The sequence below is a fragment of the Heteronotia binoei genome, chromosome 6, assembly GCF_032191835.1.
Source record: "Heteronotia binoei isolate CCM8104 ecotype False Entrance Well chromosome 6, APGP_CSIRO_Hbin_v1, whole genome shotgun sequence".
NCBI lineage: Eukaryota > Metazoa > Chordata > Lepidosauria > Squamata > Gekkonidae > Heteronotia > Heteronotia binoei.
Genome location: NC_083228.1, coordinates 84,963,001 through 84,986,872, shown reverse-complemented (window position 1 = coordinate 84,986,872; position 23,872 = coordinate 84,963,001). Strand labels below are relative to the sequence as shown.

The following is a 23,872-nucleotide window of genomic DNA, read 5'->3' as shown; positions in this document are numbered from 1 at the left end:
CTTCTCCATGTAGGGATGGAGCTGCCACAGAATTGTGTCTTCCAATCCCAGTCCAATAGGGTAGGCCACAAGGCTACCATGATCTATGATATCAAAGGCCTACAAGAGGTCCACAATAGGGTTGGCATGAACCAGAAAAATGTGGTTCATGTCAGTTTAAACTTCATGGGAGGTTCATTTGCAAACTGAACCGCTTTGTGGCCCTTCAAACCCTGCTGAAAGGAAGAAGAAGAAGATATTGGATTTATATCCCGCCCTCCACTCCGAAGAGTCTCAGAGCGGCTCACAATCTCCTTTATCTCCCTCCCCCACAACAAGCACCCTGTGAGGTGGGTGGGGCTGGAGAGGGCTCTCACAGCAGCTGTCCTTTCAAGGACAACCTCTGCCAGAGCTATGGCTGACCCAAGGCCATGCCAGCAGGTGCAAGTGGAAGAGTGGGGAATCAAACCCGGTTCTCCCAGATAAGAGTCCGCATACTTAACCACTACACCAAACTGGCAATCACTTTAAATGGGGTTTTCAGAAATCTTGAAAAACAGCTGAGTGAGGTGGGGGTGCAGCCTTGGAGTCCCTTTTAATCCTTGCTTTCTGCCCTATCCATAAACCACTGGTAGACTGATCATGAACTTCGGTTTGCAAACCATGAATAGGGCAAAAATGGTATGAATTTTCTTCATGCTTCAGTTTGTGCCCATCCCTAAGTCACAATCAACAGCATTGCACTTCCTTAGCACATCACCTGATGCAAGCCATCCATCAGGACAACCAAGGCTGTTTCAGTCCCATAACCAGACTGAAACCAGACTGAAATGAATCGAAATGACTTTTCTCATCTGGGAAAGCCTGAAGTTGTCCAACCACCTCCAGTTCAATCAACTTGCTCAGAAATGGAACATTTGAGAATTGTCAATAATTACTGAGGTCTCCTGGGTTCAGAGTAATCATCTTTAGACATGGACACACACCACATTCTGTTTCAAGGCTGGGGTGACCACTACTTCCTTAACCCAGCTGGTCTCTCTGCCCCTGGCAGATTTAAGTAATCAGGAAGAGCATGAACAATTAATTGTCAAGGAGAAAGGTTCTTCTTTTAGCTTTGCTAGACTTCTGCATGCAGGGTTCTGTTGGTTTGTATTAAGAACTATTCAGTTATGTTATGTTAGCCCCCATCTGCAGTCTGAAAGGAACTTGTGGAATAGACCAGACACATGTTTATTACACCTGTGCTAACTAGAGGAGGGTAGGCAACCTGTTTGGTGTGAGTGCCACCCCCATCTCTCCATTTGAAGATGTTGCTGCACTGTTGGGAAGTGATTGGACCAGGACCTGCAAGACCTGAGTTAGAATCCCCACTCTGCTATGGCTCATTGGGTGACCCTGAGTAACCCAATTCCCCCCAGTCACTCTCTCTGCTAGTCACTCTCTTTGTTTGTTTTACCAGCAAGTGTTATTGTAGGGATAAATTGGTGAGAAGAGCAATGTACTGAGTTCTGAACTCCTTGGCAGAAGAAAAATGCATAGATAGATATTTGGCCAGACACAAGAGCAAGCTTTGCCCTAGCAGTCCTGCCAGAATCTCAGGGTTTCAGCTTGGGTGCTTGGGCAGAAAACCAGCCCTGTGTGCTGAGCAAATTGGCCTGGCATGCCACCAACTGGCACATGCAGTGGGAGGTGGGGGAACTGCCCCTGAACAAGACCTTAAGCAGAGCATAGAGGAGTTGGTGGGAAGCAGAGAATTGCTAAGGTACTGGGAGGCTAGGAGTGGAAATGGTGATCTGTGCTGAAAAGGAAACCTCCCTTCCAAAAACTAGGACTGCAGAAGGGTGCACCACCCACCCAGGGTCAGAAGAAGTATCATGTTCTTGCTAATCTGAGTTCTTTTGCTGCAGAGCCAGGACTGCATTGCAGCAGCATTGGCCTGCAGCAAGATACTCAAGGAGCTGTCCAAAGAGGAAGATGACACTGACAGCACAGAGGAAATGCTGACTCTGGCAGAGGAGTATGAACATCGAGCCATTGGTGAGTCAGGTTTGGGGTTGTTCAGCTTCAGGTATGGGCCGAATAGAAATTCCAGTTTCTACTTTCATGCTGCCACCTCCCAAATTGCTTTGTTCCTGTTTCACTGTATACTGCATTGACCTCATGCAGCTCCCAGCCCAAGTATCCTTTTAGAGATCAACCTGCTCGACTCTGTCCTACAATTCCTTCTCCTGTGGCATTATCTCACAAAAATACTGGAGCACAATTGCAGCCATACAAATCCCAGGGATTTGATTCAAACTGAAATGTGGCAAGTTTTATATAGCTGTTTGTTCAGCAGTGCTCTCAGTCACTGGAATCCACACTCAGAAGCTTGAGTATAACTAATAAGGCTTGACTACATGTTACACAGTCTTTGGGTCATGTTTGAGTCCATCCTAAGTCAATCAGATGTTTATTGATTGAGACCACAGTGTATAAGCAGGGAGGCCTCAGCTTCTCCCTGCACTCCACTGTTTACCTGATCTGAAATGGCCCCCCAGAGCCACTGTTTTTTCTTTTGGGGAAAATTGCATTACCCCAGTGGTATACGTGCAACCTACCCACTCCCAAAAGGACAAATAGTGATCTCTGGGGGCTGTTTCAAATTGGGAAAATGGCACTGGGAAGAAAGCTCTCTCCATGTGCTATGATCCAAATTGAATTTGGACTGCCAACTCAACCTGGAAGCACACCTCAGGAAAATGTATAATGTGGTTAGTCTCTTAAGCCCATCTCCTGAGTTTGTCTTTGGGTGTCCTCCTCTCCCACTTTTTTCCTTTCAGTTCTAGCCACACACTTGGGCTGCATCCTTTACTTCTGTGTCTACAGTACACACTGGGTGTAGCATGTGGTGTTTGTACATGGGCAGTCAGGCTGCACTCATGTTGAAAGTCCATGTGAAGGCAACAGATGCTTTGAAAGTAATAAATGTCACTACTTGCTGTTGATTTTCTAGGTGTTTTCACTGAATGCTATCGGAAGGATGAAGAAAGAGCTCAGAAGCTCCTGATCCGTATCTCAGATGCTTGGGGCAAAACCACCTGCCTGCAGCTAGCCCTGGAGGCCAAAAATATGAAGTTTGTGTCTCATGGGGGCATCCAGGTAGTTTTCTTGGTGTGTTTCCAGATGACCATATGAAAAAGCAATGTTGTTTTACTGTTACTGTACAATAGCAACTCAGTGATGAGTGTCCATTAAGGTCATCCCCATGCCTTTTCCAGAAGGGATAGCTATCCTGGGGAAAGTTTATCCTCCCACCCTTTACTAGAGAGTTCTTCTCCACTACTGCTTGTGGAGGAACTTTAACCATTACCTTTTTCCATGTAAAGAGTGCCTTCCACCGCCACTGCTTCTGCTTCTTTTGGAATAAAAAAGTCAGTCTGCACTTGAGTTCCCACCAATTGCTGCTACTTCAGAACTTTGCTTGCTTAGTCTTTCCCCCTTAAGAACTCCTAAGAGAAAAATAAAATGAAGTGAAATGGTAAGTTCTTTCTTTCTTTCTTTCTTTCTTTCTTTCTTTCTTTCTTTCTTTCTTTCTTTCTTTCTTTCTTTCTTTCTTTCTTTCTTTCTTTCTTTCTTTCTTTCTCCTTCCTCCCTCCCTCCCTCCACCCCTCAAAAGACTACCAGAAGCAAGCCTTCTTAACTTTATTTTTTCTTTTCAAATTAAAACCAATGTGTTTGACCTCTAGTGACAGAACCTCCTCTTAAGACACCTCAGTTTACACTTGTTTTTTTGCTTCATCAAGGAGGGGGGAAAAATTAGCCTTTCTTCATGAGCTCATGAAGAAAGATCACAAAATGGTGATCCTCCAACTACCATGAAATCTTGTAAACACACTTTTGCCACATTCCTGTGAGCAGCTGCTGGAGTCCTTATCAGATAAAAGGGTTGCTATGATGCTGCCACCCTTGTCCCAGGTTACAAACATGTAGCTAGGTGGTCATGCAGAGGCACAATAGTCAAGTCAAGCTTCTTATCCATGCACTTGGGCTGGACCACAAAGGAGGGCAGAGCTGAGTATGTAGTCTAATTCAGCCATGGCTGGAACACACCTCTCCTCTGGAGACCATTTTGACGTCTTTTTTTGTTGTCATTCTTATTCTGTGCCATAAAATCCACAGTGACTTCAGGCATGGGGAGTCATGGTTAAGTGTGCATACTCTTACCTGGGAGAACCGGGTTTGATTCCCCACTCCTCCACTTGCACCTGCTGGAATGGCCTTGGGTTAACCATAGCTTTCTTAGGAGTTGTCCTTGAAACAGCAGCTGCTGTGAGAGCTCTCTCAGCCCCACCCACCTCACAGGGTGTCTGTTGTGGGGGAAGGAGATAAAGGAGATTGTAAGCAGCTCTGAGACTCTGATTCAGAGAGAAGAGCAGGGTATAAATATGTGGTCTTCTTCCTCCTCATCTCTACAAAAAATAATCCCATCTGTTACCGTCTGTCTGCCACCTTATGCAGGACATAGACGCAAACCCCAGCCAGCACTGGGTCTTGCTCTCACAGTACTCTTCTCTCTTTTGCAGGCTTTCTTAACCAAAGTCTGGTGGGGGAAAATGAGTGTTGATAATGGAATCTGTCAGGTCATCCTGTGTATGCTGTTCTTCCCCCTGCTCTACACTGGCTTCATCACATTCAGGTATTTGCAGGGCTTGGCTGCACAACTTTAAGCTTTCATGTTTGTGTGTGTGTGTTTGTGTGCATGCATGCACAAGACAGCATACTGATGGGATCCCAGCTAGAAGTGGTAGAGCCCAGTAGTGGAACATCCACTTACCATGCAAAATGTCCCAGGTTCAGTCCCCAGCAATTCAAGTAAAAAGGATCAAGTAGGGGTAGGTGACATGAAAGACCTTTACCTAAGAACCAGAAGAACAGCTGCCAGTCAGAACAGACAGTACTGACCTTGATAGACCAAGGGTCTGACTCCGTATTAGGGAGTATTATGCATAGACATAGAGAGAAAAATACTGATTAGCAGTGCATTTCCAAACTATGTATATACAGAAAAACAGACATAACTAACAATGTGATAGTGACAACCATACAAGAAAAGTGTCATAGGTGAAGCAGACCACATTTTTCAGCAGTGTCCTCCCTTCACATTAGAATCAGCTGTTTCCATCTTAGTGTTGATGAAATCATTATAATACACACAAACAACAAGCCTTAAGGATGCAGTTTGGCTGTGACTACATAGCACAGCTAGAGAGCTAGTTACTGTAGAGTCATGCAAAGATGTGAAATCCCTGTTGCAGTCATCTCTGCCTACATCATTCTTTCCCACTTCCTTCCTTTCCACAGGGAGAAGAGGCTGCAGCCAATGACTTGCCTGACTCGCTTCCGAGCCTTCTTCACAGCTCCTGTGGTCATCTTCCACCTCAACATTCTGTCCTATTTCAGCTTCCTCTGGCTCTTTGCCTATGTGTTGATGGTTGATTTTCAGCCAGTTCCATCCTGGCGGGAGTATGTCATCTATTTCTGGCTTTTCTCCCTGGTGTGCGAGGAAACACGTCAGGTATTGGTTGTACCAAGCATGTAAGACCCACTGGTGATAGTGCAATTGAAAAGGAGTGCATTCTAGCATCTGTGTACTGTTGCCTCAGGCTTAGGGCCTTCCTAAACTATCATTTTGCTATGCCGGGAACTTGTAATTGTTCCTCTGTTACTGGAACTAAATTTCATTCTCTTCGCTACCATGCTCTTTGCAAAATGCATTTTCTTAGAAATAAACTGTAGTATTCCAACAATGGAAAATACTATTTTCCCTCCAGCTAAGACATCTGTTGGAGTATCACCAGGGCTTTTTTATTTTTTCAAAGCAGGAGCACATAGGAACATTGTTTCAGCTGGCTTGGTGGCAGGGGTATGGCCTAATATGCAAAAGAGTTTCTGCTAGGCTTTTTCTACAAAAAGCCCTGTGCGAAACAATGGTGATATTGGGGTATCACCAGGGCTTTTTTTTTTTTTAGTAGCAGGAATGCACAGGAACACCGTTCCAGCTGACTTGGTGGTAGGGGTGTGTGGGTGAATATGCAAATGAGTTCCTGCTGGGGGTTTTCTACAAAAAAGCACTGAGTATCACTAATATTGTGATTGTCATCAATATTGCCATTGATCCATGCCTATGCTGTTATTGGAGACTCTCAACACACTGTTCCTCCCTCTCTATTGCCTGTGTAATTTTTGAACTTTTAGTTTTTTTATGTCATTTTTTTTTTACTGTTTTACAATGCAGTCCTAAGCAGTGCTTTGTCCTCTGAACTTATTGGGCTTAGAAGGGTGTTTAGGATTGTACTGTTAGCAATCCTGTATCAGAGCACTCAGTAATGAGCTTCCTGTCATGGTGAAATATGGTCTCTGAGTCTTCTCATTGATTACTCCTGATGTCATTGGAGACAAGCAGTACTGCTAGTTCCATACATTCTGAATCAATAGATAGCTTTCAATTCCAAAAGTATGCAATCTTTTTTAAAATGAATATGAATTAGATAATTTGATTTCTAGGATTTTTTGAAGCTGTGATTTTTCAACCTGTTTGGAATCTCTTTCAAAGTATAACTGAAGTAACAACACTTTAGACTAACTGAATTGAGTTCAGCATAAGCTTTTGTACTTTAGATGCTGGAGTGGAATTCATTTTACTCTGAAGTCATCTTTTTGTGACTATCTCAGACTGACTTTCATAGGTTTAGATTTTTTTTCATGCAACTTGGTGGGGTGAAGCAATAAGGAGCCAGCAATTCATTATATTTTACTGGGCATTCTGCTTTACTGCATAGATTTCTACCCAGCTTGTATTAAATTGTGAGGTAGGTCTGAGCAGAAATTTGTGGAGTTAAGGAAGACACACATTTCCCCCAGCTTTTCTGGAATGGATTCTGCTTCTGCTTTATTTGGTAGAAACACACGATCCCATTAATCACTGTCATCTGCTTCCATGCTTTAGGGGTTCCTGAGTAATAAATTTCTGTTTAGAAAGCCCTAATAACAAGGGCTTTATTGACACAGCAAAACCACTCCTCTTCTCCCAGCTTTTTTATGATCCTGATGGGTTTGGCTTCCTGAAAATGGTTTCCTTGTACCTCAATGATTTCTGGAACAAACTAGATCTTTGTGCCATCCTGATCTTTATAGCTGGACTGACATGCAGGTAAGTTACTATGTTCAAAGGTGTCAAGGGACTTTTTCTGAAAAGTGAAGAGAACTGAGGCATCATAGCACTGGGGTGGTTTTGTTTGGTTTTTTTTAAGAGGTCTGCTGAAAATGTTCTGCAATGTGAAGCTCATTTTTTGTTCATTCCCTAGGTTTGCAGATGCCTGGGCATCAGGGCTACAACTGTGTTCTGGTTTTGCCTCCTTTATTTTGGAGTGGCTGCTTGGGGCTTCTGCTTCAGGCTTCACTTGTGGATAAATTGCATTTACATCAAACAGATACCCACCAAACTACAGTTTCCTTTGATGGACTCCTCCATCACTTAGCAAGGACTGGAATTGTTAGTGAAGTCACTTGGTTCTTTTGCTTCTCCAGCGACTCTTTTCCCAGGCAGGCTTTTTGAGGCCCAACTCCAGGAAGCCTCAGTTCAATTCCTCCTTAGTCCTAGTCTGTTCTGTTTTTCATAAACCATTTTCATCTTCTGGCTGCTCAGCTTTGCATGCCTTAGCTCTCAGAACTATTGGAGCAAGAACATGTGCACATTCTTCTTTGCTGATTGCTACAGGGGGGACGGGGACAGAAAATGACATTCCTTGGCAATCAAGCCTCCTCATGTTCGGGAATATGCTTATTTTATTTTTCTGCATTTATTAAAAACATCTAATAGCCACCTTTCTACCTGACAGAACCCAAGGAATTATTTTTTAAAAAATCTATAAAACCCTGTAAAAGACCACAATTTAAAATCTCAGTTAAGACTGCCAATAAACACAAGCTAAATTAGTCAAATGTGGTCCTAAATAAAGCAGACTTTAATTGCCACCTGAAGTCTGCAAGTGAAGGGGCCAGGGGCTACCTACTTGGGGAGGTAGTTCCATAGCCACGGGGCTGCCACTGAAAAGGCCCTCTCTTGCGTACTCACTAGATGAGCTTCTTTAGTCAATGCGACAATCAAGGGGGCCTCTTCCTGTGATCTTAGTTCCAGGGCATGAATGTATGGGGGAAGATACCTAAGCCCCAAGCCATGTAGAGCTTAAAAGTCAAAAGCAACACCTTAAATGAGAGTGGATCAGAAGCCAGTGTAATTGCTGTAGGATTGACATTGCACGATCTTGGTGGCTGACCCTGATCAGCTGTCTAGCCACAGCATTCTGCACTAGCTGTAACCTCCAAATGCTCTTCAGCTGTAGCCCCAAGTAGAGAAAATTGCAATAGTCCTGTCTAGGCATGACTAAGGCATGGATCACTGTGGCTAGATTTGATCAGGCATAGTTGGTGTACTGGCTGAAGCTGGATGAAAGCAGCAGCAGTCCAAAGCTGCAAACTTGGCTTTTCAAGACAGGGGGGGGATCTCAAGTCCCTGATCTGCCTTTCTACTAACCCAGAGCACCTCTGTCTTATCAGGATTAATTATGCCATTTCTTCTGGATAAAGAAGAGCCTCAAATGGTGAACCCAGTTAATAAGTATGCTTTTCATTTCCTTCCTCTGCACTAAGATGGATCACAGCCACTTTCTATCCTGGAAGAATCATATTGTCTCTGGCTTTTATTATCTTCTGTCTGCGTTTGATGCACATTTTCACAGTCAGTAAAACTTTAGGACCCAAAATCATCATAGTGAAGAGGATGGTGAGTTGTCCTTGCTACTGATCACACATCATTTGGGGAAGCACCCTTGTAGCTGCATGCAACCCCTGCCCTTCATTTCCTGCTGAGAGTGCCAGAGCCATGACAACAGTCGCTATATAGGCAAAATGATTTCATTCCTGCATTTCCTTGTGGATTTGCAGATGAAGGACGTCTTTTTCTTCCTCTTCCTCCTGGCTGTCTGGGTTGTGTCCTTTGGAGTGGCCAAGCAAGCCATACTGATCCATAATGAGAACCGAGTGGACTGGATCTTCCGAGGCGTTGTTTACCATTCTTATTTGACGATATTTGGGCAGATCCCTTCCTACATTGATGGTACGAGCTTATTTTGTGCTCTAAGCTGCCATGCAGCAGTTTTAGAACCTTAATCATTAAGGCTATATGCAAAAAACCAATTCCAAATGACCCACAGCTAGCCAATGGGGTGAGGGTGTTCAATTAATTTCATAGCACTCAAAAGGAGTAAAGATGAAGCAGCAGCATGATTGAGTGGAAGGTGGGTGGGCTTATGATAATCATAGTACTGGCAGCTGCTCTGCAAATTCTGTTGTGTTATACCAGAATTCCTGATGAACATATCCATTGTTATGTTTTCAACAGGATGGCATCCATTCTTTCTTTTTCTCCGCATAGGAAGGGGGCAATTTCAGACCTGCTAGCCAGACCCCATGCCTACTGAAATCAAAGGACCCTTCATCCTACATAGGATGCAGAGAGGACCACCACAACCCACCCTGGGCCACTTGTTTTTTTTAACATCCAACCTGAGTCCTAGATAATTCAAAAGTGTGCACTTTGGGTGTGTTAGGTCATTTGGGTTGGTCTTCATAAAAAGGTATTACGTAGCTTCTGTTTTCGGATTTGACTATGGACTGAGAAGGCTACCTACTGTTTTTTTCCAGAAAGCATGGTGTTACCATATGTTGAGAAATCTAACCTGGGAAGCTGCCTGTGTTAAGCTAGTTCTGGCCTGATTAAATCGCACATGGAGTGTACACACACACAAACACACAGAGGTTTCTTTCCTTGGCGCAGGGTAGCTGCATCACTGTGCTCCCCAGCTCTTGTTTTCAGAGTGCTGCTATAAATAGCACTCTGAGCAGCTAGAGATCCCCAGGAGATGAGCTCTTTTGATTTTTCTCCAGCAGCAGTTCAGAAGTAGCACATTTCTTAAGAGAGGAAGAAAAGTGAATGATGCTGTGAATCAGCCTGTGCTCCACCAGATGAGTGATACATTCTACCTCTCTCAAAACCACTCATGTTCCTAAACTCTAATAACAGAACCTGTTGTCATCTGTTACAGAAAATGGAATTCAGAACACTCCAAACAAGCAGTGTAAGGACTGGGCTTCTTTCCATTGCTGGGATAACTTAGCATTCTGTGGTTTCCATTTTTCTAATGACAGGAGTGAACTTCAACCCGGATCAGTGCAGCCCAAATGGGACTGACCCATACAAGCCCAAGTGCCCTGAAAACAAGGCCAACCAGCAGCCCATCTTCCCTGAATGGCTGACAGTCATCTTGCTCTGTCTGTACCTGCTCTTCACCAACATTCTCCTCCTCAATCTCCTCATTGCCATGTTCAAGTGAGTTCCACCTTGACTGTCGTGCTGTTGCTATGTCCCAGTCACCCTTTCAAGGACAGAGTGTTCTAAGCTGACAAGAGAAGAAAAGATGGAAGCAATGCATCATTGCTCCTTAATCTGCTCCATTGTTTGTGATGGTCATAAACTCAGAAGGATGCCAAAAATGCTGGGGGACTGGATCAAATGAGAGGCTGAGAACATTACTTGAGCAGAACACAGACTATATTAGGGGGAAGTCAGGGGCAATTCTCTCTAAGTGGGATGATATCCATGACCAAGGGCTGGGTCTGCAGCTGGGAGAAGCCTTCCACCAGCCATGGTTCAGGTTTTTTGGAACTCTGATGCATTGCTAGAATCCTTGGCAGAGCAAACCTTCTTAAACAGAGTTTGGAAAACTTCAGTACTGCCTCATTTAGCATAGACTGGAGCAGAGCCAGGCCAATAAGAAATTTTATCATGGTAAATCCAACTTACTTTTCTATAAAATAAGAACATGAGAACAGCAATACTGAATAAAACCAATGCTCCATCTAGTTCAACACCCTGTTTGACATAGTGGCTGGCCAGGTGCTCCTAGAAGACCTACAATCTTGGGCACAGCAGCCAAGGCCTCTTTCTAATGTTACCATCCTGCTCATGTATTTAGAAGTTACTGCCTCTGAACATGGAGGTTCATTCAGCCTTTCATTCAGCCACTGATGGATCTATCCTCCATGAATGAGTTAGTCCCCTTTAAAGACAGCTAAACTAGAGGCTGTCACTATGGCATTTTTGAGACTACAGCTGTTTTGGGGGGTTTCGTGGGTGTCATGGCAGATTTGATGATTGCACTATTAATGTGATCAGTTCACAGTTACATGCCCCCTCCTCCCAATTTTTCCCATTACAGTTCCATCTTTCACATTGAGGAGTTATTTTCTGAGGGGAGGGGTCAGAAGGGTTTTTCACACAGTGTTCCAGTGTTAACCTAGCATATTTAACACCCGGAGTGGATCATTTTTTAACACTTGTCTCCTCTACGCAACATAATTGTCCAGATCAGGGCTCAAGTCGACTTACTCTTGATAAGCTCAGTTGGGCTTACACAGCGGTCATTTTGTAGAAAAATAGGTGGTGGAGTTCATACAAGGATTGTTGCTATACTATTCAAAGGACATGGAACACTCAGAAGGAAGAGATGGAACTCTCAGAAAGGTTCAGGAGCTGCGCTCCTGTGAGGTCCCACTGAATTTGAGGCCTGGGCTTACACTCGAGAGGAGAGGGGCCTTTTCCAGGATAAGTCTGCCCCAGTCTCCAGTGCCTGTTCCCTTTCTTGTGGGAGAGGGTCCATGAAAGCCCCCTGGTCACTTTGATCTGCTGAGCCACCAACTTCACACAGAGTGGTGGCTGATCTCCCAAGAGAAGCTCTACATTTATGCAAACAAACACCTGCCCCTCTTGATGGGTTTTGACCAAATAATATCCCTTCATGCTTCCATGGGGGTCAAGGGCTCTGGCCTTTTGACACAAGATAGTGCCACTGAACATCTAGAAATTTGCTGCAGGCATGCATAAAATAGAGTAGGCTGCAGAGAAAAGAAATGGGCAATGATTGGTTGTTAGTATCGAGCCTCCCAAGGGGACTGATTGTTTGTTTCAGCACAGGCTCCCTCTAGCACTGAAATGTTTTGTCACTGGCATGTAAATGGGGGGAGGGGGTTGCTGCCCCAAACCCACTCTTTCTGGATGGGTTTTGGGCAGCAATCCACAAAGCAAGAAAAAATGTCCACGTTCCATGCAAAAGGCTATCTTGCAAATTCATTCCATAATGGGAAGAAAAGTACAGGAAAAACTAGTTTATGAAAGAATGGGGGGGAATGAGGAAAGACTGGAACACCATAGGAATGTTAACGAAGTTGTATGGACACAAGAACTTGCATTTTTCAGTCCTAAATCTACTGCCCATCAATTTGACTGAGTGCCTGTAAGTTTTATAGTTATGGAAATGGGAGATAAAATTTGCTCAACATACTTTCTCCTCACCATGCATAATTTTTGTAAAACTCTATCTTGCCCCACGCTCCCTTCCTTTTCCCTTTACAGAAGGTGCTCCAACCCATTAATCTGTATCTCAAATATACACACTTGTATTTAAATGCTGTTTTAATGTTGAAATATTTTGATGTTTGCCACCTTGGGGACTCTGTTTGAATGCAAAGATGGCATAGAAATGTTTTAAATCAATAAATCCATTTTCCAGTGCTACAACATCTTTTTGAGGTACAGCAGCCAACACAACACTCCACATATGGCCATATCATAGATCTGTACAAGGGCATTATGTTACTGGCTTTTTAGTTTTATTTACTTCATTTATACTGCACCGTTCTCTCAAGTGGTGGCTTACATTGTTCTCCTATTCTCCATTATATCCTCACAACAACCCTGTGAGGTAGGCTAGGCTGTGTGTGTGACTAGCTCCAGGGTCACCCATCAAGCTTCTATGGCAGAGCAGAGATTTGAACCTGGGTCTCCCAGATCCTAATCCAATACTTTTACCATAGCATCACACTGGTTTTCCGTTCCTCTTCTAATAATTCCAGCCTAGAATTTTTCCTTTTCACTGCTGCTGCATGCTGAGTCAGTATTTCATGGCTGCTATAAATGCTTCTAGCAATCTCAGTGGGAGTGTTTCTGCTAGACTTTACCCATCCACTCCTACTGCCAGGATGTTTGGGGCAGGCCACCACTGTCCCTGGGTACAGGAAGGATATTTAGATGACAAGCAGCTTGTGCCAGAGCCCATCCTTTCTCTTTCTTTCTGTCCCAGCTATACATTCCAACAGGTGCAGGAGCACACAGATCAGATCTGGAAGTTTCAACGCCATGACCTGATTGAGGAGTACCATGGCAGGCCCCCTGCTCCACCACCCTTCATCCTCTTTAACCACCTTCAGCTTTTTGTCAAGCGGGTCCTTCTCCGGAAGCCAGCCACACGTCGCAAGCAGCTCAGTAAGCAGATTTGTTGTGGGAGGTCTCACTGAAAGAAAGTCAATTTGGCCTGTGGGATAAACTGCAATCACATGGTCATTTGTGCCCTTGTTATAACAATATGACACTCAGAGATCCTAGAAGGAATGGGAGTTGGAGGAAATTGGAAACGCAATTCCCCACCAGTTGAGGAAGGCATCTTGACTGGATAAGACCTCATCCCTTCTGGTGGAAGCAAGTAACACCTTCCCAGTTCCAGTGTCAGGCTTTTTGAGAAGCTCCACTCTGACACTACAGCTTTCCTAATTAAAAAATTCTCCGTATTTGGCTTTTCTCACAGTTTCTTATTTTCCCCTTCCCTCATCCTTCCTGTTAAGTTGCTGGGGGCAGGAAACAAAATTCCTCTATACAGGCTTGTGCCGCTTAACAGTCAATTCACTCTGCAGTTACCACCTTTGAATTGCTTGTGACACCAAATGACAAATGGCCCACTAGCAGAAGCAGGCACCAGGTACAGAGAGAAGCGCTGAACACAACCAAGCATAGGAGCTGCAGTGCTTGATTGACTCAAAGGAGAACTCATATGCAGCCAGAGCAGGAAAATGAGCCTCTGTCCATGCATGCCCCTCTTCAGGCATTTGGCTGACTATACCCTCTACTGATTTCATCTGCTTCTCTTTTCCTATTACTTCCCCATTTGATTTGGATGGCAGAAGAGAAACTCGAGAAGAATGAAGAGGCATCACTCTTGTCTTGGGAGATGTACTTGAAGGAAAACTACTTGCAGCATCAACAGTTCCAGCAGAAACAGAACACTGAACAGACAATCCAGGAGATTGCCAATAGGTGAGGGCTGCCTTTCCAAGCCTCTGTTGTCTGTCACCAACACCAGACCAAAACTGGCTGGCACCATGATAGCATCACTCAAAAGAGCTCAAGAGGGATCAACAGCTCTGTAGGTTTGTGCCTTATCACCACTCCCACATTCTTCACTACAACTTCCGCACTGGTCAGCCCCTCATGAATCCACATACCAGTTTAGCTGTACAGGTGGTACTGTTACAAGGACAGGTATGCCTGAGTGCAATGACAGAAGGACATCCTGGATGGGTCTGTAGCTTTCCCCCCATCCACCCCCAAAAAGCTGAGAGGACCTGGCAGCTTTCCACAGAATCTAATGCCTTGGTCATACAGTAAACCCAAATCTCTTTTTTAGGATGGATTTCCTGGCAGAAACACTGGACCTCGATTGGGTGAAAAGGACAGGGCTGGTGGAACAGAGGCTAACATATCTGGAGGAGCAGGTAAAGTAGACTTTCAAGGTTGCCACTAACATTAGTCCATCTAAGAAAGCTGAAAACTCATATGGAGGATGGGTTCACTCTGGGAAGAAGGTAACCTGGTCCAAGGGCCAGAATGGGTGGAGGAGCAAAAAAATGACTCTACCTTGTGAGCCATCCTACATACTGCATTATTTAATGTATTTTTATACAAACAAGAGTTTCTCTAGATCCCTCAATTCTGGCTTTTCTGTGTCTTTGTAAGCACAAAAGGAAGTAAAACAAATTTTCTGTACACATGCTTAACTAACATCTGTGTCGAGAGATTACTCTCCAAGGGAGTCCCTATTTGAACAATTTGCCAGTTTTATAAAGTGTTTCCTAAACAATTCCCCAGAAAAAGTAGATGCCCAAATTCCTTCTTGGGACATAGAGTCCCTCAACAACTATCTCTATCCTTCTTCTCCTGTGGAAGTTGGTTAGAGAGACATGGTTTGATTTGATCTCTAGATGTTCCAGTCTGCAAAGGCACTTCAGTGGATTGTTCACTCACTGTCTAATAGTGGGTTTGGATCAGAAGATGATGCTCCCATTGTGGGTATGTCTAACTGTGAGCACGTAAGTATGTGGGTTACTTCTTAAAGGTATTTCAGTTCCAATGCCTAAATACAAAATACACATCTCTCTCATTACTTACCCAGGGCACATGTAGATCATTTGTAGCTTTGTCTCTGGGAACCACAACAGGCATGATGGAGGCCATGGATCTTTGCTTGTCTTTGAGGGTTAAATTGCACAGCCACCAAGAAGGGGAGACACTTCAATCCCCAGTCAGGGGTCCCAAGCTTTTATTAACACTTTGAAAGGGAAAAAAGTTGGGTTTTAAAAAGTGTATCTTTTTTCATATATAACATTAGGCAATTAGTGAAACTGAACAGGGGAAAGGCTAAATCCCTTCTCCCTTTCCTGTGTAGCCCTAATCCAAATTGAGGTTGCACAAAATTGCAGTTTATTTTAATAGACAGATTACCATCTGTGACCTTTCCTGTCTTTTTTTGGCCCTCAGAATTCTAGCAAACAGGAGCCTGATCTGTTTCCTATTACCGATTGTATATTTTGAAAAGAAGATGTTTGCATTACCAACTTGTCCCTAATGTGAGGTGTGTGTCCTGCATATTTAGACATTAGAACCGGAGTACAAAATATGCTGCAGGATGCAGGCCTCATGCTCTGAGCCTTTTGTGAATGGTTTCAACAAGAAGAATGTAGAGAAGTGTGTGTTTTTGTACAAGAAGGGGACGGGAGACATGCTGGTTGATGGTTGCTTCTGTTTTTCATTGTTCCACCCCAGAGCTGAGATCTGAATATGCGAATATGTGTGTTTAGCATCCCACAGTGACTGAAGCTCATGTAGCCTGTGAAACTTTTAAAAAAGGACTGTACAAGGACATCTTCGCAACATGTGCCAGATAATTTCCTAAAGGTCATCTTTTGATGTCTTCATCACATCTCTCTCTCTCTCTCTGTATTATCTGTCAGTGGGAGATGTATGACATGAATTTGTAACTCTCCTGGAAGTGGCAAATTCCTGTTTTGACAGCTGTGCTTCCTCCTGCACTAAATCCCCTCTCAACATACTGTTGCTAATTCATCCTTGCCAATTATTGCCTCATGGCAGGAAAAGCTTCAAGCAAGCTATGCAATATCTCGCATTTCCCCAACAGCAAAAGGAGAAGGCAGACAGAGGTCTTTTTTTTACATGGGTTCTCCTCTCTGAGTTCACTGCTGGGAAGTGGGTATTTTTCCCTCTTCTTCATAGCATTGTAGTGCATTTGTGTTAGCATCTCAGCTTTCAAGTTGAGTTTGGAGATCTCCTAGAATTGCAACTGATCATCCTGAAGAAAATGGCTCCCTAGAGTGGGCTGTATGGTGTGATATCCTATTGAGGTCCCTGCCCAAACCCTATCCTTACCAGGCTCCACCCCCAAATCTCCCAGGATTTCCCAACCCAGAGTTGGCAACCCTACTCCACGCATCTCCAGGATTTTCTTGGGTTTCCCCTTCTCAGACTGGTTTTGCTCCAGAGTTTTGTGAATAATTGCAGTAAGCCCTGGATGGCTGCTGTGTGGGTGGGAAAATTCAGAATTTCTGGCCCATGTGGCAGCCATTTTCCCTGTCCCCACAGCAGCTGTTTCCTCCCACTTCCACTGGGATTTTCTTTTTTTAAAAATCACTAAAATATTGTTATATTTATATACTGTTGTAATGATAGGTGTAGTTGCTTCTCTATATATCAGCTTTCTGTCTATTTATACTTTAAATTTATGAATCACCCACTCCCTGTGTGCACAGGTCTCTGGGTGATTTACCACAGAGGTTAAAAAAGAGGTAACAATATTAAAATAATAAATACAATAACTCTTTAAAAATTGTCTTCAGGTGGAGTCAGTATATTTTAAAAACCTGTTTGAAATTACATCATTGCCTTGCAGACAGGATAAGGTGGAGGCAGAATCAAAGAGATGACAAAAAAGATTGAAGAGAGGAGGGTGCCAGCCATGGTGGAAAATTGTTGCCTTCCTCAACCAAAAGCCTGGCAGAACATCTCTACCTTGCAGGTCCTGCAGAATTGCATTATGTCCTGCAGGGCCCTGATAGTATTTGGCAGAGAGTTCTACCAGGTCAGAGCCAGGATTGAAAAAGCTCTGGCTTTGATCAAAGACAGCCAGATATCTTTGGGCTGAGGGATCATAGAATCACAGAACTGGAAGGGGCCATACAAGCGATATAATCCAACCCCCTGCTCAACAGAGGATCATCCTAGAGCATCCCTGACCAGTGTTTATCCAGCTACTTCTTATAGACTGCCAGTGAAGGGGTGCTTACCACCTCCCTAGGTAGCTGATTCCACTGTTGAACAACTCTTACTGTAAAAAAGTTTTTCCTAATATCCATTTGGTACTTTCATGCCCTTAATTATTGTAAGTTCTGTCTTCTGCTGCCAGCAGAAACCACTCCCTGCCCTTCTCTAAGTGCCAATCCTTCAAATACCTAAAGAGAGCAATCATGTCCTCCCTCAACCTCCACTTCTCCAGACTGAACATTTCCAAGTCCCTCAGCCTTTCCTCATAGGGCTTGGTCTCCCGGCCCCCGATCATCCTCATCGCTCTCCTCTATACCAGCTCTATTCTGTCCACTTCCTTTTTGAAGTGAGGTCTCCAGAACTACACACAATATTCTAGGTGTAGCCTGACCAATGCAGTGTATAGCAGAACTATGAGATCTTGCAATTTGAATGTTATGCCTCTGTTGATACACCCCACTGGCTGCTCATATTTAACTTATGATCCACCCGTATCCCAAGATCCTGTTCACATACACCGCTGTCCAGAAGTGTATCCCCCATCCAGTATGCATGTTCCTCATTTTTGTTAACCAGATGTAGAACTCGGCACTTATCCTTATGAAATTGCATCTTGTTCACATCTGCCCACTTTTCCAGCGTGTTCAGCTCTCATTGAATTCTATCTCTATCTTCTGGTGTGTTCACTGCTCCTCCCAATTTGATGTCATCTGCAAATTTAATGAGTAGTCCATCACCAGTAGGTTGTTCTCAGCTGACATAACGCTCTCTCAGGGACATACCAGAGGAGGTAGTCTCAAAGATACTCAGGTCCCAGACCACTAAAGGACTTAAAACCCTGAACCTGACAGTACTCCACTTGAAGCTGGCGCAGCATTGGTTATATGTGGGCTGTTTGTGGCATTTGTATCAAGACTCACGTCACCACGTTTTGGATCAGTTGGAACGTCTGGGTCAGTCCCAAGGGCAGGCCAGCACTGAACAAGTTACAGTTGTCTAGCCTGGAGCTGACCATTGCAAGGATAACTGTGATAGGCCAGGTCACAACAGGAAAGGGGATAGTTGCCACATCTGATACAGATGGAGAAATGCCGGCTTGACAATATTCCTGACCTGGATCTCCATAGTTAAGGAGGCATCCAGGACCACACCCAAACTCTTGACAGATTGCACCAGTGTTAATGGCTTCCTATCAAGGGTAGGAAGTCTATGCCCCAACCCTGAAGCCCCTTCCCCCTGACTCAGAACCTGTGTATTTGCTAGAGTCAGTCTCAGCCTACTCTTCTTTAATCATCCCGCCATTTTTTTAAAAAGTAAGTATCCAGCGCTTTCCCTTGCAGAGATGTAATATAATGGGAAAAGGCATATCTTCACAAGGGGAAAAGACTGGAGACTTACTTTAAAAAAATGAAAGCAGGGAATTTAGAAAACCTGCTACACTTATAGTTAAAAACAGTATATTGATTTAACAATATTCTTGTGGCCCAGAGGAGGGGAAGTAACCACTTCTAGGGAAATTGAGGGCAGGAACACTGTGAAGGAACCTGCCATGTAGAAGCCCAGTTGGTGCTGTGCTTTACCTGTAGCCACACCAGCAATGGGGAAACCATGAAATCCCATCCCTGTATGGAAGCCACCAGAAAATAAGACCCCTGAAATCATGTCCAGGATTCCATACAGAGAGTTCCCATCATAACTCAGCAAACCAGGCTCCTCTAAGAGCCCAGTGTGAAAGTTGCTCAAGGTGGTGATGAGTAGCCCGCTTTTCCTTGCAAAAGGCTTTAGGACTAGAGAGCCCCTTTTTGTGGGAGACTGGCTGTAGTTCATGCAGCAGAAAAAGATCAAGTGGAAGCATTAGCCCCAAGAGTTTCCTCTATCAAGGGTCCTACTGTAGAATCTTAGCTGCAGATGCATTTGCACCTGTTAGCCAAAGAGTGCCATGTTGGCTCAGTCTAATAATCTTTTGTATCTGCAGACACATCTGTGCTTATTACCTAAGAACTACCAAGCTAATGCTTAGTGGTAGTGTGCTCATTGCTGTCAGCCAGCATTCAGATGCTCTGAGTGATTTAGAAGCAGGCTAAATGAGAGTGATTATATGGCATACGTACAAGGCATTTTGCTTGTCCCAGTCCCCAGCAGAGCCCCTGAGCTGAAGGAGTACCCTGAAGAGGAGGTCTCAGAAACTTTTCAAACACTATACCACGTGAGCACCAGGAATCTCTCATATCCCAATTCCACTGCAATCCGCTTTCCAGTGCCTGATGAGAAGGTGCCATGGGAGGTAAGAGCTTTAATTCTTACAAAGTAAGAAAAAATAGAAAGGAAAGAATAGAGCCAGGAACCATGCCTTGCAACTGCCGTGACTTCAGTGTTGCTATGTAACAGCTTGCTCATCATGTCTAGGAAAATCCTCTGGGGGAGGAGGGCATCCCCATTTGACTCATTCTTCCCTCTAGCTCTAAGGGGAAAGGCCAGAAAGTCCTGAGACAGCCATACCTCTCTTTGGGAAATGGCCCCTATCAGTTCCTTCTCAATAGCCACATGAAACTACAGTTCCCAGGATTCTTTGTGGAAAATCATGTCAGTTAAACAGGTAAGTTTGTAATGCAAGGCAAAAGCAGACATTCAGTTTTTTGAGGAGCTGGGCTCCCTGCAGCAGCTGCGGAAAAGGGCATTTTAAAAATAAAAGCCTAGATGGTCTCAGAATGCTGCCATTGGGGGGCAGGGAGGAAGAAGGACTCCAAAGCTGTTTTCCTGTGCTGAAACAATGCTGAGGAGATAGTTCCCCATATTTGCTACTTCACATGCACAGAATGCTCCATGTGGAGTAGTAAAACAGGAAAATAACCCTTTCCCTGTGCTGTTTCAGTGTGGGGAAAAGGTGGCGGAGCAGAAGCTCTTCCTCCCCCACAGCAGTGATCCCAGCCCATCTGGGTTCTCCTTTATTTTAAAAAAGCCATTCCCCACAGCTGCTGTGTGGTTAAAAACTCAAGTGTGTAGGTTGGTACATAGACATATCCTGGTCCAAAGGAACATACTGTAGATGTAAACTTTAGGCTCTCAGCCCTGCCTACCCTGGAAGTGGCCAGCAGCCTTCTCCTCAGTTGCCACTGGCACAGGAAAAGTGCCCTAATGAGACTAACCTCAGGGGGGTTGTCTTCAGCTTTCACTAGAAATATACAATCCATTGCACAGTGCTAGGACTGCCATGGAAAAATCTGGATCCAAGAAAAATCATACATGGGGCAGAGAGGTTGTTTCCTCCCTCCATAGCTGTTACGTTCCCAAGTACATTTTGTGGTTGAAAACTGGGCAGGCATGTTTTGCAGATTCTGAAATATGCTTAAAGCACCCTTTTATCCTGGTAGGTAGAATTTGAGATCTACAACCCTCCCTTCTACAGTGAGGAAAGGAAAGAGACCGATCCACCTGAGTTCTCCAGAGAGTAAGTATAGCCTCTCTCACACTCACACTGCAGTGAGTCCTGTCTGTACTGGTTTCTTGGGGGGGAGGTGTTTCCACCCAATCCTTTGCCTTTCCAGTGGTTGCCTTTTGCTCCTTGCACCCTCCACTTTTGGCTCCATTTTTCAAGAAGTTCACATGATAAGACTTTGCTTCTCTTTTAGCACCTTGGAGAATCTTTCCAAGATAAACTTCAACAGTATGGATGGGGAAGTCAACAGACAGAGCTTCCACGGCACCTACATGGTTCAGGATGGCTTGCCCCTGTAAGTCTTATGGCATTGATGAGAACCTCCATTGCTGTGGTTTATGTTCTTTGCTTTGGATGGAAACTGGGTATCCCAAGGGGTCATAGTCAGAGCTGGCCTATGCATGGACATCATACAAAAGCAATTTAAAGGGGGGAAATACACTGCCTTCATTCCATCCATATTTTTAGATGCAAATGGGGTAGACAGATCAAGCCTTGTGACAATGAACAGTAGATTGGCTAGAGCTCAAAATGTGTCTGCTCAATTTTAGACTAAGTGGTTTAGGGTAAGAGAGTGTGACACAAAATAAAACCCAGTATTACAAGTAATGAAAAATTGTATTATGAGCCTGTTCCTTGACAACTTCATCAGCATCACTAAATATGGAATTCCCTCCCTAGGCATAGTTTTCTGTTGCTGTCATTGTTATCCTTTAGATGCCAAGCTGTGGCTGTCTTGTTTGCCAGAGCATTTAACTACAATAAATACTGCATTTACCACTTCTTTATTTCTGCAGTTTTGTATGGTATAGGCTTTACTACTTTTATAATCCCTGTATTGATGTTGTTGTTGTTGCTAATTGAATTCCCAAGTTCCTTTGAAAGCAAGTATAGTACAAAGGTGGGATTAATTTTTTTTTAAAAAAAGCTGTGATAAGTAAATGTTTTGCATGCACCCAGTTCAAGCAATGGCACTTCCATTTATGGGAGCTCATTTATCAAAAGACCTTGGGCTAAAAATATTCCATGTAAGACCTTGGGGAGTTAAAAATCTATGTTGATGCTTATAGCCAAATTCAACATGACAATAGGAATTCTGCTAAAGAATCTCTTGCACATTGTTAAAGTGAAAGTAGTAGGGGAGCTGGTATGGAGTGGGAAACTGGAGTATCGCTTTCCCCTATGCTATTTTGATTGAATTTGATTGAATCTGTGCACACAGAGCTGCTATATGCAAATAATCATAGGAGATCCATTTAGAGATCTCCCATTGTCATGTCCTGGTTGGCCGCAAATATGCATTTGCATGTATTTATTTATACCCTGCTTTTCTCTCCAATGAGGGGCCATAGTGGTTCAGAACACTGCTTTCCCCTCCTCCATGTTATCCTCATAACAGTGTTGTGTTAGGTAGGTTAAGCTGAGAAAATGTGATAAACCAAGGTCACCTGGCAAATTTCCACAACAGAGTGATCTTACTGGTTTATTATACCATCAACTTTCCTAGGCAACATCATACTTCAAAAGAGCAAAGTAAGGACTTTGCTCTTCTTAGTCTGATGGTGGCAGTAGAGAGTCAATCAGTGGTCAATGTCTGGGGGGAACCTATCCCAACCCAATGTGTAGCACTGTTTGTGATTTCTGAGTAGCAAATGACAAACACTCTACACATGCTCAGAGATTGTCTCACCTTTGTGTGTCAGAACTAATGGTGAGTTTTAAGTCAAATTAACCCCCTGTTGGTTATCACTTGTACTGAACACCTTGTGAGATTTCTCTACATGTTATCCCCCCCCCACCCCTTTAAAAGAAAAAGATATTTGCCTGAAACTAAAACATAGCCATGACCTCAGCCCACAACAGGACCAGTGTGGCTCTTTTTCTTACAGGAATCCTATGGGAAGGACTGGCTTGAGGGGCCAGGGAATCCTTCGGTTCTTTGGTCCAAATCATGCACTTCATCCTGTTGTAACACGGTAAGTAAAACATAAAGGCTCTTCCCCGTCCCTTTAGGGCAGTCTGCTACTCTAAGATATCACCTGAGTGATGATGATAGTGCTAGGAACCCTGAAAGAAGCTGGAAATGAAATGCTGAAATGATTTCTACTAGGGTTTCTTCCTCCAAAAGTCCCTAAAGTGTGACAAGTCTGTCCTTTCTCCTGAGGTTCTGAAAACAATTTTATCTAGGTCATTTTCAGAGAAATTGGATGAATTTTTCTCTTAATTTATACCCATCCAGAATCTTGAACCAGCCTGCTTTTTATTGAGTGAACATTGTGAAGTGCCTGCCTGTTTTTTACAGCACTTTTTAGGCTTAGCTGATGGCTGCAGCATCGTAAGAGTTGTATCCATGACAACGGCAGAATAAGAAAAAGAACACTGGCATCCCTGATATCTGGCTAGCTTCTTTGTTTCAGGGGACTTCTGTTGGCTTCCAAAAGTCAAAGTTTTTGTTACTCAGTCTGAAATTAGATAACTGTTCTGTGGCAGAGAAGCAGTATTGGAGATTGAGGATATTACCACAGGTGCCAGAGGAGTATATCTGAGTACCAAAATGCCCCCCTGTCTTCCTCTCTATGTCTTTTATAGCTGGAGGAGGAATCTGGATGGATCCATTGCTAGGAAAAGCTTAAAGAAAATGTTGGAAGTCTTAATTGTCAAATTTCCCTTGTCAGATCATTGGGCTTTACCTGGGGTAAGTAGTAATGAGACTCTTCACCAAGACTGGATTTGAAGAGGCTGGGAGGTGTATGCTGGCATCTTAATTAATTAAGTGGCAGTGATATCTGACATATGCAGTCAAAACACTCATGACTAGGCTCTACAGAAATCTGTTGTAAAAAAGGAAGCAGAGCTGGCTTCTAACAAATGCCTTGCAGAATGAAGCTTGGGGCATGAGTGCCTGCTAGAGA

The 23,872-nt window shown here is 43.9% G+C and overlaps 1 protein-coding gene across 14 annotated transcripts in view; it reads left to right on the top strand.

Annotated features, from left to right (window-relative positions):
- The window catches only part of TRPM2 (transient receptor potential cation channel subfamily M member 2), a 52,560-nt gene that overhangs the window by 24,839 nt on the left and 3,849 nt on the right, over positions 1–23,872 (top strand). For 3 of the 14 annotated variants that reach the window (XM_060242040.1, XM_060242037.1, XM_060242042.1), the window contains 17 exons: positions 1,890–2,019; positions 2,978–3,123; positions 4,548–4,660; positions 5,326–5,539; positions 7,056–7,174; positions 8,674–8,806; positions 8,968–9,139; positions 10,231–10,411; positions 13,221–13,402; positions 14,095–14,227; positions 14,598–14,685; positions 15,172–15,259; positions 19,657–19,808; positions 20,896–20,972; positions 21,154–21,255; positions 22,850–22,936; positions 23,550–23,655. In XM_060242040.1, the coding sequence (XP_060098023.1) occupies positions 1,890–2,019; positions 2,978–3,123; positions 4,548–4,660; positions 5,326–5,539; positions 7,056–7,174; positions 8,674–8,806; positions 8,968–9,139; positions 10,231–10,411; positions 13,221–13,402; positions 14,095–14,227; positions 14,598–14,685; positions 15,172–15,259; positions 19,657–19,808; positions 20,896–20,972; positions 21,154–21,255; positions 22,850–22,936; positions 23,550–23,655 (2,223 nt within the window). Of the gene's footprint in view, positions 1–1,889; positions 2,020–2,977; positions 3,124–4,547; positions 4,661–5,325; positions 5,540–7,055; positions 7,175–8,673; positions 8,807–8,967; positions 9,140–10,230; positions 10,412–13,220; positions 13,403–14,094; positions 14,228–14,597; positions 14,686–15,171; positions 15,260–19,656; positions 19,809–20,895; positions 20,973–21,153; positions 21,256–22,849; positions 22,937–23,549; positions 23,656–23,872 lie in introns of those variants that run through there. The other 11 variants (XM_060242046.1, XM_060242038.1, XM_060242047.1 and 8 more) reach the window with 11 other exon arrangements.